Source organism: Cyprinus carpio, chromosome A14 (genome assembly GCF_018340385.1).
Source record: "Cyprinus carpio isolate SPL01 chromosome A14, ASM1834038v1, whole genome shotgun sequence".
NCBI lineage: Eukaryota > Metazoa > Chordata > Actinopteri > Cypriniformes > Cyprinidae > Cyprinus > Cyprinus carpio.
Genome location: NC_056585.1, coordinates 16439822 through 16454555, shown reverse-complemented (window position 1 = coordinate 16454555; position 14734 = coordinate 16439822). Strand labels below are relative to the sequence as shown.

The 14734-nt window shown below is 37.1% G+C and overlaps 4 protein-coding genes across 7 annotated transcripts; 2 read left to right on the top strand and 2 right to left on the bottom strand.

The window, feature by feature from the left end:
• The first annotated feature begins 154 nt into the window (after positions 1 to 154).
• On the top strand, positions 155 to 4334 carry LOC109102493 (ras-related protein Rab-33B-like). The gene is made up of 2 exons (XM_019115842.2): positions 155 to 706; positions 1454 to 4334. The coding sequence occupies exons 1-2, from the start codon at positions 479 to 481 to the stop codon at positions 1934 to 1936; spliced, it is 711 nt and encodes a 236-aa protein (XP_018971387.1). The 5' UTR covers positions 155 to 478; the 3' UTR covers positions 1937 to 4334.
• An 828-nt stretch (positions 4335 to 5162) lies between these two features.
• On the bottom strand, positions 5163 to 7407 carry LOC109102494. Of its 4 annotated transcripts, none has more exons than XM_042770032.1 (8): positions 7312 to 7339; positions 7109 to 7189; positions 6808 to 6958; positions 6064 to 6123; positions 5840 to 5971; positions 5602 to 5748; positions 5437 to 5497; positions 5163 to 5283 (listed from the first exon to the last, which is right to left on the bottom strand). In XM_042770032.1, the coding sequence occupies exons 2-8, from the start codon at positions 7129 to 7131 to the stop codon at positions 5177 to 5179; spliced, it is 681 nt and encodes a 226-aa protein (XP_042625966.1). In that variant the 5' UTR covers positions 7132 to 7189; positions 7312 to 7339; the 3' UTR covers positions 5163 to 5176. The 4 variants fall into 4 exon arrangements, with proteins under 4 accessions (XP_042625966.1, XP_042625968.1, XP_042625967.1 ...); XM_042770034.1 differs by having other exon boundaries at positions 6808 to 6972; positions 7094 to 7189; positions 7312 to 7331; XM_042770033.1 differs by lacking the exon at positions 7109 to 7189 and having other exon boundaries at positions 6808 to 6972; positions 7312 to 7407.
• Positions 7408 to 8076: 669 nt separating this feature from the next.
• On the bottom strand, positions 8077 to 11913 carry LOC122147441 (histone-lysine N-methyltransferase SETD7-like). The gene is made up of 8 exons (XM_042770029.1): positions 11529 to 11913; positions 10723 to 10852; positions 9776 to 9977; positions 9442 to 9631; positions 9243 to 9324; positions 8919 to 9036; positions 8652 to 8809; positions 8077 to 8505 (listed from the first exon to the last, which is right to left on the bottom strand). Exons 1-8 carry the CDS (start codon positions 11566 to 11568, stop codon positions 8304 to 8306), a joined length of 1122 nt encoding a protein of 373 aa, XP_042625963.1. The 5' UTR covers positions 11569 to 11913; the 3' UTR covers positions 8077 to 8303.
• A 105-nt stretch (positions 11914 to 12018) lies between these two features.
• On the top strand, positions 12019 to 14393 carry LOC109102495 (microsomal glutathione S-transferase 2). The gene is made up of 5 exons (XM_019115845.2): positions 12019 to 12495; positions 13232 to 13331; positions 13514 to 13584; positions 13716 to 13797; positions 13899 to 14393. Exons 1-5 carry the CDS (start codon positions 12435 to 12437, stop codon positions 14008 to 14010), a joined length of 426 nt encoding a protein of 141 aa, XP_018971390.1. The 5' UTR covers positions 12019 to 12434; the 3' UTR covers positions 14011 to 14393.
• The last annotated feature ends 341 nt before the right edge of the window (positions 14394 to 14734 follow it).

Below are 14734 nucleotides of genomic sequence, written 5' to 3'. Positions count from 1 at the left end.
ACTGGAAAGAAGTAAAAACTTCCACCCCCCTTTTTAATATAACATAATATATTACAATATAATATAATAACTTCCATATTTATTTAGTGCGTGTGTGCGTGCTCAGTTTGCAATGGTAAGTTTTATTTTGTTATGTTCTTTTGTGTGTATTGTTTGGAAGTACCAACCATAACGCTCTCAGTATTATGTGACGTCTCGCGAGATTACAGTTGTGTCAACGTCGTACGTGGCTGGCTACAGACCCAAACAGTCTAGGAAGACTCCGCCAGGAATGCATCAGCAAAATGCGGAGACTACCGGTCAACACGTCAAATACAGTCCCCGACGCTTGAATCTCTGAATTTTGCACATGAAGCTTGAGGTGAAGGGCTGAATGTTAAATTTAGCCTGCGTTCGAGTCATTTGTTTGACCCGCTAGCATCACAACATTTGCACTGTGCCATTCTGTGAGGCACTTGTTTGTCTTTAGGAAGACAGCATGGCAGATATCGAGTCCTCCTTTGACTTTAGCTCATCTTTGACCAGCTCTTCGCTGCCTCCCCCGCGGACTCGAATCTTTAAGATCATCGTGATAGGAGACTCTGGAGTTGGCAAGACGTGCCTCACCTATAGATTCTGTGCGGGCAAGTTTCCTGACAAGACCGAGGCCACTATCGGGGTGGACTTTCGGGAAAAGGTTATTGAAATAGACGGAGAGAAACTCAAGGTGAGGATGCTTCTGATTTCAGGAGGTTATTTTGCAGAATGACTCCAATGTGTGTTTATGTCATACTGTAAATCCTGACATAAAATAATAGTAAGAATATTTTAAAATAGAACAGTTTATTGAAACTTTAGAATAAAGAGATATGAAAAAGTTTGCATGTGTGTTTTATGTTTGGTACCATATTTGATACATCAGGCTTTGATACCCTATAGGCCCATAGAGTATGGTTTTATTCAGAGCTTTAATTCAAACTATGCATGTTGGTTAGATGCTGTTATTGATATGGCTAAAGCCTGTCATGTAAATAATTAAATCAGTAATATTGCAGAATACTTAAAATGTGTATAAATATCAGTTGTGACTATGAACTATTAATCAGCGGCCAGAATGCATGTACTAGATTGTGTACAATATGTTTTTCAGTTTTGAGCTTGTTGAAAATCTACATATACAATAGGCTTTATAAAGTTGAAGAGATGGCCAGTGTAATGCAAGGTTAGGCTTCTTGACTGTCTATGCATCGGTTGTACACCATTGCATTGTTCATAGTAGCCTTATTATGTAACTAAATGTAAATTTCCAAAAACCTTAATGCACACAACCCACACTTTCATCATAATACCTAACTGTGTTTGTCATTTATGTATGAACACACCTTACATTTTCCTGCAATGTTTAAAGAGCAAATATGCATGGTATGATATAAGTTGACTGGTAATTAGCTCTCCTTTTTTCCCTCTCTACAAGGTCCAGTTGTGGGACACCGCAGGTCAGGAGCGCTTCCGAAAGAGTATGGTGCAGCACTACTACCGCAACGTCCACGCTGTGGTGTTTGTCTATGACGTCACCAATGCCGCTAGTTTCCGAAGCCTTCCAGCGTGGATCGAGGAGTGCTGTCAGCATGCCCTGGGTCAAGAGGTGCCCAGAATCTTGGTTGGCAACAAATGCGACCTGCGCCACGCTGCTCAAGTAAGCACTGACGTAGCGCAGCAGTTCGCCGATGCACACTCAATGCCTCTGTTCGAGACCTCTGCCAAGAACCCCTATGGAAACGATGATAGCGGTCGGAATAATAGTGACCACGTGGAAGCCATTTTTATGACGGTGGCGCATAAGCTGAAATCTCAGAAGCCGCTGGTGTTAAGCCAACCACCGTGCAGATCAGGAGATACTGTCACTCTCAGGAGGGAGGACGAAGAGGACAGGGGAACTTGGGGCTGTGGATGTTGAGGTAATGAAGGAGTCACCACTTTACAGGATGGAGGTGACAAAGGTAAAGCACCTTTTAAAGAAGCAGATACAGAGGTGCTTTTGTGTTATCTGTGAAGGTCCAGGGTTGATGACACAAGAACATGTATTCTCTGTAGGTGAATTTGAAAATTTTACTTTTTTTTATGCCACAATTAGATAAACTGTTCTGTTAAATCTCTTCAGCCTCCCAGGTGAATTTGGTTTAGTCTGTTTGTTTGTTTGTTCTCTCATTCTTTGCAAGCCACACATACTAAATGCAGGTTATTTATTAGTGCTGCTAATAGGTTTTAGACAAAACGAGGGATGAATTTAAAAGAAAAATAAAGCTGATATCCTTGCCTTTCTGAAAAAGCCAGTCCTAGTCCACTGCCATTGTTTTATTTTTGCCAATTTATTTTTTTCCAAGCAGTCATTCATCTGAATAAAATCTACTGTAAAGACATCTGGGTTATGCATGATAACCAGTCCTTCCTGTGAATCATGTTGAAATGTAGGTAAGTTAGGTAAAAAGGGACAAGAATTTGCTGACAATATTTACTTCAGTGTCTACACTCAGGTTTTGTATGTAGTACTGCTTTGTTAGGCAAAATGAAGATGATCTGTAGTGTATAATTGCAGATTAGTATGAGTATCTCATATTATTCATGGCATTGCTCTGTGCATGGCATAAATCTGATTAGAAGGTTTGATATCAATTTGTATTTCAATGTGTAATCTGTCAGTACAAATACACAGATCTGTTAATGACTAAATTGTCTTTTCCTTCGGCTGTCTTCTTTCCAACACTGATATGCAGAAAGGAGTTGAATCCATTACAGGGAATATTCACTCATGTCATTATGTAACCACAGCTGGTCCTGTGGAGTGTGTTGGAAACTCAGAAGCAAAGACCAGGAGACTCTTGGGTAATCTTCAGCAGGACTCTTTATTGAGAACGCGCTGCGTGGGGCTGCAGTCATCAAAAGTCTAACTAAAGCAGTAATGCTTCATCATTTATATCCATTCAAGGGGGAGGGATGCATAGAGGTGGCGACAATCTAAACAAAGCATCCAAATGCAGTACAGGAATCAGCCCATTACCAGAGTTTCCCCAGCCCTGATCTCATCACCATAACAGTGTCATTCAAATGCATAGGTGCTAATTCAATCAGCCTGGCAGTATCGCCCATACCTTCATATTATCATAGAGACAAAGGCACAGCTGTGCCTTGAGCTTAGCATTCACCTTTAACTTGGGACCCTGCCCAATAGTCAGGAAGTGCATGAAGACAAAAGGTAAATGTCTCAGACACTTGGGCTGCTTGACTTGTTCTTCTTAGAATGTCATCATCTTTACCTCAAAATGTAATACACAATGTACATAACCTTAGTTTTTCATGTGATGCTATGTCAGAACATAGGATCAGCATATTTTAAACAGATTCTTAAAATTGTAATCCCACAGGTGCACGAAAGAAGCTCAGGCATGACATTATTTATTTTATGGGAAATTGCCAAAAAGAGGTTTTGCATACGATTTCTAGTTATTTTTTTGAAGTAGGTTGGTAAAGGGCCTGATTAGCTGATGCTTTGCATTGTTTGATTTGGGTACAATAAAAGGGGAGCATGTGATTATTTGAGGCACGGTTGGCGATGGCTTTTAAATATTTAAATGCAACATAAATGCATACTAAGACTTGTCTATTTGTGCTTAATGTTTTGACCCTGGGTGCTTACAGAAGGTTTATATTTTATTTATCTGCCATAAACATGATTTTTGTAGGTTCATGCTGAACTGGTCTTGATGAAAACACTCTTGGTCTGGATTTTCTTCATTGTTGTCTGTACAGATTTTTCTCTTTTCAAGTGTCAATTGTCTCTTTTCACTATTTCAAGTGTCCTTCAGAATTTAATTCTGTATTTTTTTCTGTCTTCATGAACACATCAATTATGTAATGTAAATATTAGCAGATCTCAAAAATCCACAAAAACAATGTTACAGCTTGAAAATTCCAAATGCAGAAAATATATGGAAGATTATTAAAATGTTTAAGAGTTACATTTTTATTATATGTAATTGTTTATTATTCTTGGGATAATTATGCATCTTTGCAAACAAAAAGTATGAGCCAATTCTTGGTATCTGGAGTCGGCAGTTGATAAAATAACACCTTGCAATGCCAGAACTCAAGCATGCACAGCATATCTTTACTAGTCATTTGTCTGATACAACTCATGACTTTAATGTTGATCAGTGAGTTGTAGTGATATAGTTTTAAGAAAATAAACAAGCCATCGATCCACTATAATCAAAGGAGTACAAAAGAAATCAATGCTTGTTGCGGTTTTGGTTTTCAATGTTCTACTAAAAATAAAAGTACCACATCTTTGAATTTCAGCTGACGGGTATTGTGCTTTATTTGTCTTATTAAAGAGTGCATTTGGGAACTCAATGTTCAGAAATTAGAAACTTATTTTAAAGTAATGACATTGCAAAAATGATCCTGTCCCTTGGTATGTTATCATATAGTCTTATTACACGGCTCTGTGGAATACTTGATTCTGATTGGTCAGTCGCGACATTCTGAGGTATGTTAACCCAAGATAACAACCGGTAAAAGCTATTAACAGGCTCATCCGTTGTGTAATAAGTGGTATGACTGCACTGTTTTCCTTAATTGTCCGTTTAGTTTGATTTTGCCACTTCCTCGCAACTCCTGTCTTCACGGAAGCTTTGTATTCAAATATTTAAACTGAAATCAACATTTCGTGTCTAATTATTTACTTATGTGGCAAGTAGCCATGTAGTAAGCGGGATTAGACAATGCATACTTCGCGTCGGGGTCCTGATCGCCCTGTCGGGGGTTATTCTGCGATAACATCTGGCTGGATGTACATTATGTCTTACTGAACATCCACTGAAATGCAATAGTTTGTAAATTCATGAAGAGGCAAATATAATACTTAATTTGTAATATATTGTTTATTGTAAAATATATACATGTGTGCAAATATATCGGTCTATCATGTAAAAATATAAAGCTAAGGCACGTGCCTTAAGAAAAAACAAACAAACTGAAAGATCATATAAAATATGGCACTGATAATAAATTTAACATCAAGAAACAAATTTAAGTTGATTTGAAACAAGCTGAAATATTTATGGGGAAAATTAATGAACTATATTTCCCAATATTTCATATTTTCCCCAGACACACACACATAAAAAAAATAATCCAATTACTGAGCTAGTCTGCTATATGGTGGAAGCATGGAGAGGTCTTGCTGTTCCTGTTCAGGACAGTGATCCATGAATGACATGGGGGAGTTAAAGATTCGCTCATCATCTGCATAATTCAAAATAAAATCTTATTACAGTCAGCCACATCCTCACTAACATCATCATAATGGCATACATTGTGGCTCATACAGCAGATGACTTATGAAATATGATTTTGTTATCTCGGTGTACAAACACTCCAACAACACATCTCACGTACCTCGCCAAGAGCATACAAGTTCAGTTGGAGTAACAGGGTCATTCTGATAAACCAGAAACTCCTGTAAAATACACAACCATGTAGTAATTAACAGCTCAATGTTGTTTTCTGTATACTAACTTTAAAATACTTAAGTTTTCTTATGTTACAAAAGATCTCACCCACCATGCCATTCACGGAGTCATAGCAGCCACAAAGTGGCAGACTGCGGCAGCCAACATATGCAATGAGAGAAGAAAAGAGCAAGGACCCCATGCAGGCCAACAGAAGGGTGCTGTTTGCTCCTTTCACCATCCGGCTGAGGACAAACCTCTACACAGGACACAGCTTTATCAAATACTTATATGTTTTGAGCTGAGTGTACAACAGATGGGAAAGTAAACATGACTGGGTGTGACTGTACCACTTCAGGGATAGGATGGGCATGGAAGATCTCATCATCCTCTTCTCCATAGCTGAGAGTGACGCAAGCATAAACGAAGACAATCACAACAGCAAAAAGCGACATTACAGATGATGCGATCATGACATTTACCTAAAGGTATTAATGAAAGCTTGTTAATATCAACAGGTAGAAAGAGACAACTGTTAGGAAAAAAACTTTGGATTAGAGGGATAAGAAACTACCAAAATTGGGTTTTTCTTCTGGGATGCAAAGAGAGCAAGCACACCAGGGGCAGCCATAATCTAAAAGAAGAGGAAAAAGTGAAATGAGCAAACTCATATGGAAAAAAAAAATAATAATTTCAATGCTTTTGTATTTTCTCACAAAACTTTTGCATTCCCTTAAAAAACTTCGGGTTTGCCCGAAAACCTTTGTGATGGACATAATATGAGGTGGGAGGAAAAGCTATATTTCAGGGCATTTGCGAAAGCATGCAGTTTCTCAGGGGAATGCAATAACTTTGTAAATGAATGCAAAAGTATTTTTCCTACAATCTCATATTTTTTCCATCACCCATCCTGTTAGGGGCCCTGTAGAATCACCATCTCTCAGTGCACAAAGATGCTACAAGAGGATGAATTCAGGTCAAGTGGGACACCTAGGCCTTATCCTCTTTATTATTATTGTGTAGAATCTTCTATCACTAAAAATCATCATTAAGTTCATCCTAAACCACATTCACACAGCAGTGAGAAACATTACAGTAAATTGACAAAGAAGGAAAATCATGTTAACATGATAAAATAGCTAAACGTGGTATGTTTTAATATGGGATACAGCAGTGAATTCTATTTTCATAACATAAGTGCCATACTATATTTTTTATGTGACTTTGACACCGTATACTGGCAAACTAGGATGGTGCATTATTGGTTAACGGAGGAAGCCATTTAAATAATTTAAATTGTCAGTTTTAAGGTTTTTACCAGTCCAGCCCAGAGTGTAGCTCTAGTTTCACTCAGAGTAGTGCTCTTGCGGAAGACTGCATCCATAAAGCCGCAAACCACGCAAAGCCCCGCGCACGCCACCTGAAGGATGCCGAAGACCACCACACTCTTCTGATTGAAGATGAAATACCTGTAACGGTCCATCTCAGGAGAGAAAAGAATCAAAGAGAAGGTATCGTATTTTATGTTCATATATATATATATATATATATATATATATGATGTATATATATATATACATCATTTAAAAGAGAAAATCGTTCACTATTATGTCTCTGACCGGGACTGTATCCTTTCAAACATCTAATGACTTGAAACCATCACGACCGCTTTCCACGTTTATTGTGCGTCGATTCTGAAACTGCAAAACCACTTTACACAACTTAATTTGACTAAACGCTATAATTAAGCTATGCTACACCCAATTAAATACGCATAAATTGGTGTATAAGTCCTATAAATTAGAATACATGTAGTATTTACCTGTGCCGTTTTTCCTTGATCACTTCCTGACCGCTTATGTTTGGAAGCAAGCGGTGAAACCCAGCGTCACTCATTTACCTGGCACGCGCGCAGGTGCTGCACGATGACCACGCTCCCACACTGTGGATATTTACAGTGTTGACATAATTACTTAAACATTTCTCCCTTTTGGTTTATCGAAACCCCGATTCATATTTTTTTACATTTTATCATTATATTATAGCTGAGAACACTGAAAACATGAGTCAAATTGTGCTCTATGCTGGAGTTTTTATTGATAAATCTTTTGGCATATCAAAGGCTGAAGTTCAGTTCAATAGAAAGATTTTTCTTAACCCTGTGCCTTTTTCTCAAATACTGTACATTCTGTTCAGTCTTTTCCCCACATATACACCTTACTTAACTTTCTTTTAATGGTGTAAATTTTTCAGTTTTTCTTGAAAAAAATCATATAAATAAACAGCTTTGTCGGTATAATACTGAGCATATTTAAAACGTAACTGTAGTTGTTCACACATGCAAAAAAAAAAAAAAAAAGACAGAACAAATTGGTTTACAATACAAGAATAATTATAGAAACTATACTGGTTTAATACTGCATAGTTTTCACAAGTTGTGGTATAGAGGTTGTATACATAAAGTCAAGAAATAGTGACAACAGTCTTTAAAACTTTCAAACTCCACTCTACTTCATGGATTTCCATCAAAATGCCTTTTAAATCACTTGCTCTTTTTCAGTCTCTGTATTCTTGTAGTGCAATCAAATCAGTCACCAACTGACACACATACTAGTCCTTCCACACTGTAGAACCATAGTATTTTGCAGTTTGCTCAGTGATCTGAGTGAATCCTTGCAAACTGATGAGGATGCCAGAAATCAGTTCACGGGTGATTAGATGTTGGTGTTAGCTGCAAGAAGGTTGAAGAACCAAGTTAGAGTTTCTGGTGGTAGTTACAGGTTGGGATGGGAGACAGCTGTGGTGAGAGGAGTCTTAGCAGGTCTCGTCAGCATCTTCTCCAGACTCCCTCTGCTGAAACTCCAGCAATTGCTTTGTATACCATTCTGGTGCCTCTGGACCAGACTTCCCTGATGGCTCATGGTCATAACCATAAGCAACAGTGAGTTCTTCATCTTTCTCCACAGCACGGATTGTTCGGATGCATTTTATTCGCCCAAAACGAGGATGGACGTACCTTGACAGGTAAAAACAGCTGTTACATAACTAACCAATTATTGTCCAACAATAAGAATTGTTTATATTGAAATATCCAACAAAATTCTACTATGAAACAAAAGCACGATGCTTCTGTATATTTCTAAAATATACATACACACTCACTGATCATATTTGCAATTGGGAGTGAAGGAGTGATTGGCCTTGTGACCTAGAGATGCACAATAATTCTCCGTCAGATTGAAAGGTTCCGGAACATCAATCACAGTGTCCTCATCCAATGAAATAGTGTTCCCATTCAGGGACCAGTCACGACTGTCCACCTGTTAAATTAAGTACAAACAGATTTAAAGAAAAACTTAATATAGCACAGTGCATCCTTAAAAAATCATTACATTCTGGCCTTGAAATGTAAAATGCAAAAAGACAAACCTCTGTATGTGTAATGCGGACACCATTATAAAAAGCCATCACTGTGTTAGCCTCAGCCTCAATTTTTGTAAACAGCCCTTCTCCAGCTCCGGAAATAAGTGACTGTCCAACATACACACTGTTAAACATAAAGAAAACCACCTTTCAGCTTGAATCAACGAAATCATGATATGATAAATACTGTATTAAGTCTTGAGAACCAACAGAATCTCCCCAACGTAATGGCAAGACAATCAGTCACTGGAAAAAACAAATATATGTTTTCTGTTCAAAACAAGATTTGATAGATTGAGGTTTACATGGTGGATCACAGCATGCACCAACCGTTGACTTTCGTAGGGGTCAGGCAACAGTTTATGACCGGCGATACATGACGAGGTGGATTTATCGTAGCAGTAAACGGGACCTACAAGAGAAAGAAAGATTAACAATTTTATAGCAAGCAACTTTTACTGATTTGGGTCTTTTAAACTGCTTTAAATGAAGTCTTGCAAATAAAACTGAAAAATAAAAATAAACTTACTATCTGGATCAACAGTGAAGTGTGGTCGGCTGTTCTCTTGGGTGGTAAGAGTGGCACGTCGGGCCTCAATCAGTTCTCCATCAACAAAGGAGCCATACAGAGCCGTACGCCCATCAGGATAAACATAAGACACAGACTTTCCAGTCATCTCTCCATCTTCATTCACTTCCCCAACCACGCAGGCGCCATCCTTTAGATGGCAGAGAAAATAGAAAACTTACATACATAAACCTGGAACTTTTCAATAGACTGTTCATGATTAGAATTCAATATGTTAAAATGCTGTTGATTGAATTTAACTTGTGATAAGTGATTGATGTTGGGTAAAACACACCGTGTAGTAGATCCAGCACATGCCATAGTGAATGTTGTCCTTGTACTGGCCCCTGAAGACCAGTTGACCTTCTGGATTGAACTCTTGAGCAGGGCCATTGAGCTCGCCGTCTATGTAAGTCCCATGTAATGCTCCCCCATCCTCGTAAGTGTAAATGCCCTGGCCCTGCAAAGCATCATCCACATAGAAACCCTCCAGCCTACTATAAAGGAAAGAAAACAGGTGATATTTGGGTGAAATATAATCACATTTATCTGATATAAACAAAATAATCCAAATCAGCTTTTTAGTATGTAAGAGTATAAAAAAATAAGACCCCAAAGAAGCAAATAAATTGGGGAGAAAGAAAATAAGCAAGTTAATTTCATCTCTGACTGTTGATGGTCCATGTGTCTGCATGTGCATTTGAATGATAGTGACTCACAGTGATATGATTCTAAAATTATATACCAAGTTCAATCATAAAATTCTTAGGAGCAGCTGATTGATACACCTAAAATGGCAGCACAGTCAATCAATCTCTCTTTCCCCATCTATGTCTTATTTATTTCCATCTCGCCCTGGTACATATCAGTATTGTGGGCAGTGGGAATTTTCATTATCCTTCCTCCTCCCCAGCACCACATGTCTAGATCTGCTACAGGGGTTTTCCTTTAGTTTATCTTGCAACATCATGTATCCTAATCCCTATAATATTGATCATGTTTCAACAGTAACCTTTCACTAATGTCAGCAGTAGCAGCAACATAGCAAAACTAGTCCGCCAAGACCAATCCTACTTGCAATCCATTCATACGAATAAAAACGATAACCCCGTCTTTAGAGTTGTCATTATTTAAATTATGAAATCTTAGAGTCTAATCAAAAGTGACTTATATTCCATTATTAAAACATATGCTGTAAATCAATAATAGACTTATCAATGGTGCCAACATAAAGTCTCAAACCTGCCATCAAAAAAGAAGAATTTTCCTTTTCCATTTTTCTCCCCATGAACAAAGTGTCCCTCAAATCTGTCGCTGGAGGAGTAAGTCACAGTGCAGAAACCATGAGGCTGGTCATCCTCATCCAGTGGTCCTAATCAGAGATAAGCCAAGTAATATACTGATGAATAAGTAACGCACTCACTACCCAACAATAAAACTAATTTTAAAGGACCATGTTGATAAAATCAGCTCAGTTAGATACTTGACATTTAGCAAAAACTTTTAAAACAAAGTAATAGTACACTAATTGACGGAGGACCTGGGTATTATGGTGATAGTCCAGAGCTAAGAACTATGTGCATCTGCAGTTTGAATCGAGCTTTAAAGCTCAACTTGCAACTTTTGTATCAGCACCCCACTTTTTAATAACCACGTGGCTTCAACAACACTATTGAGTTCATCCAATTACAAATCTAACTTATATATAGAACATTTACAGGCTCCCAAAAAGATTATATAATACAAAGTGTCAGAAAATGTAATAAATTAAAAGATATTTCAAGAGAAATCAATTAGCCTAACAGCGTTTATTCTTCCAGTTTTTATACTATCTCAGTTCATGGGACTTCAGACAAAATTGCAGTCTAAGCCGAAATAAAACTCGTTGTCATCTGGAGGATTTAAAAATACCCAAGTTTACGGGCTTTGGGTGCTTGAGAGCTTGTGTACGAAAGAAAGCTTGTCGGAATCCTTGGCTGAATGAAACTGCATAACAGTTCAGCCCGAGAAGACGACAAAAACAAATTCACGCATCGTTTGTCGTATACCTTCCACCACTTCTTCAATGTTGTCATCGTCGCTGTCCATGATTGCGCTTCCTCTGTTGTTTATTAGAAGAATATATTCTGCTTCTGTATATGCCTGTCGCGGAAGCTTGAAACGACAGTTCCCGGCGCACAGTCTGACGTCATCAGCGCCGAACGCCTAGCACAGATTTCCAGTTACACAAGAGCCTAGTGCTCCAGAGTAGGAACGTTCGAATCATTTTAGCGAATCGGTTCATTTGGACGATTCGCTTCTATCAACTAGTTAAAAATGATTCACTGATTTGAGTCTTCTTCAAAACTAGGGTCGGAAACCCGAGGAAAACGTATTTTTTTAGCCGATGTGGACGAAACCCTGCTAAAACACTGACAATGTCACCACGATGCTTTCTAAAAAAAAGTCTGTTGTTTATAAATATGTTACTGCTGCCTCGTTCTATCTATGACGTACTGACACAAAATTCAAATGATTTGCAAACTGTCGCTTTATCGCGTCCAGTCTACAGCTGTCGCATCCGGTGTAGACACGCTGGCAGATTAAAACTAAAGATTGTTGAGGCACTTTAAAAGGAGCGACTAGCTTACTTGAAAATTTAGTTTGTACTTTTGTAAATTTAGTTGAATCGAAGTATTGTGGTGTCTTAGTTCAAAAGCACACGAGACATAGCTAATGCATTTCGTTGTTCTTCCCAACTGATATTTGACCTGAACGGTGGAATAGCTGGAGAACCGATGTGCGTTGTATAACACGTTACACCCAGTGTAAACCTTAGACCGGTACTTCCTGATCTCCAAAACAGAAGAAGGTGCAGTAGGCTATAGGCGGACGTAGGCTACAGACCTAATTTCACAACTGTGTGGAGAGACGTTGTCTAAAAAGGAGTTGTATCGGACCATATCAGCACAAATATGACTTCGGATCTGCCAGTTCTCCTCGCAGCAGTCTCGATACTGTCTGCTCTCCACCTGGGTAAATCTTCTTCTGCTCCATCCAAAATGACAAGAGTTCAGCCACTGCACTGCTGTGATAACTGGACTGTTCAATCCTAATAGTATTAAAAAAAATCTAAGACTCTTAAAATCTCATAAAGGTTCAGCAAAGATTTCTTTCATTTTTTTTTTTTTTTTTTTTTACATTTGCTACCTTTGGAAAGATCAGTCTTTGATGTTGAATTATAGGTTATTATAAGTTATTCTGATCAGTTTCTATGTTTCTTTAATCCATTTATACTTTTTTTTTTTTAAAGAACTGTTTGATTTGATGTATAGAATTAACTGTTTGATGTATAGAATTAACTGCATCAGGCTGTAAAAACTTTTTATTTAGGATAAACTATAATGTGTTACATTTGATAAATTTGATCAATTTTAAATGTTGAAAAGATGTTATCTTAGCACTTAGTCGATGACAGATCTCTGTAGAACATAACGACCTCTTGTTTTTTTCATAAACCCTGCCAAAACCAGTACATTGTGTAAATTAGATCAGGTCAAGGCTTTGATAATAATAATGTTTAATTAGGGCCATAGTGAGGTATTTCAAGATAACAAATAATATGACATAAATCAAAAAGGTTCTATAAATGTATATGATTATCAAGGTAATACTACATTTTAAGTGACATTTCAGATACATAATTATTAGTCTTTTTTTTGTAGCAAAGTCTGTGGTAAAATGAATAATAATTGTGGTTGAATTTCTTTAGCGCTTCAGGCTAAACGTGTGGGGTGGTCAAGGATGAAACATAAAATTATGCCCCCCACTGTTACTGGACCTCCTGAGTTTGAAAGGACGTTTCGTGCACAGTAAGATCTTCAGACACTTCTCACTCTTTTAATTCATAAAAAATCATATATATGTAATGTAAAAAAAACAAAAAACATAGTTTGATTGGCAAGTTGTCACAGATAATCCTAACTTGAATAAACCTGTACAAATAAGTCATATATAAAATATTAAAAAATGTGTCCCTCCACTATGTTTTTAGCCAGAATAGCGTAGAGATGTATTCAGTTTTCTTGGTGGTATTGTGGATCTCTGGCATCTTTTGCAGTGAAGGTATGTTACATAGTATACTTCTATAATTATATCTATAACAATGATATAGTAATACAATATTTATGGTGGATAAATAAAAAATTAGGAACTGTTTTATAGCTTATAAAGAGATCATTTTTCCCTTTTCACAGTGCTTGCTTCTCTTGGAGGACTTCTATATGTTGTGGGCAGAGAGATGTACTTTACTGGCTATATCCGTGAAAGCAAGAAAAGGTGATAATCAAAACAAGTTATGATATATATTTTTATATGACATTATATTCTGTAAAGTCAAGTCATAACACATTACAGCCTACTCTTGCCTTTGTTTCTAGGTTGCCAGGGTTTTATTTGGCATTGTGTGCCCTGTTATTCCTAACTGTGACGGCTACCATTGGAATAATTCAAGCATTTTTGAACAAATATCTCAACACCAGACTTCTCTAAATAATTTAATTCAAATTTTCAAAACAGTTTTCACCAATCTGTTAAATAAAAGTCATGTAAAATGTATGTTATGCATGTTTCTCATGTGTCAGTTTAATCTAATTTTAAGATTCAAATTACAGTATTAATTCAGAGAACCCAGTGATAAACTCACCACTAAATTCTTGTTGAAAGCATGATCTCTGGTGGACATCATGTGGAATGAATTGGAATGCTAATATATTTTGTATGTTTTTACCAAAATTGTGTTTGAACTTCAGACCTAGTGTGTCGAAACTAAGGGATAGAGTCCGCATATTTGTGCTGTTTCAGGTCAACAGGGAGAACTGGGTCTTCTTATGAATACAAATTGTCCCGAGGAACATTAAAGCTAGTGTTTGTCACCCTGTCCTTTGCATTCACAATTATTTAAGTATTTTTGAACATATTAGAACTTATAAATTTAATTTAAAAGGAATTAATTAACCAATAAAGCTCTTAAATCTTTTAATGAGGCTTTTTTGCTTAATTATGATATTGGGAAATTTGCATCACCTTTCCATGTGTCACAGTCGCTATCAAGGTAAAAAAATATATATATATTTTTGTGTAAATATGAATTAAGTTACCATGCACTTGCTTTAGATAAACCTTGCAATCACATTTTCATGTACCATTCAATACACCAAGTCATTAACTTAGTATTAAATCAAGAACTTTAACTGTACTTAAAAATGTATTGTCT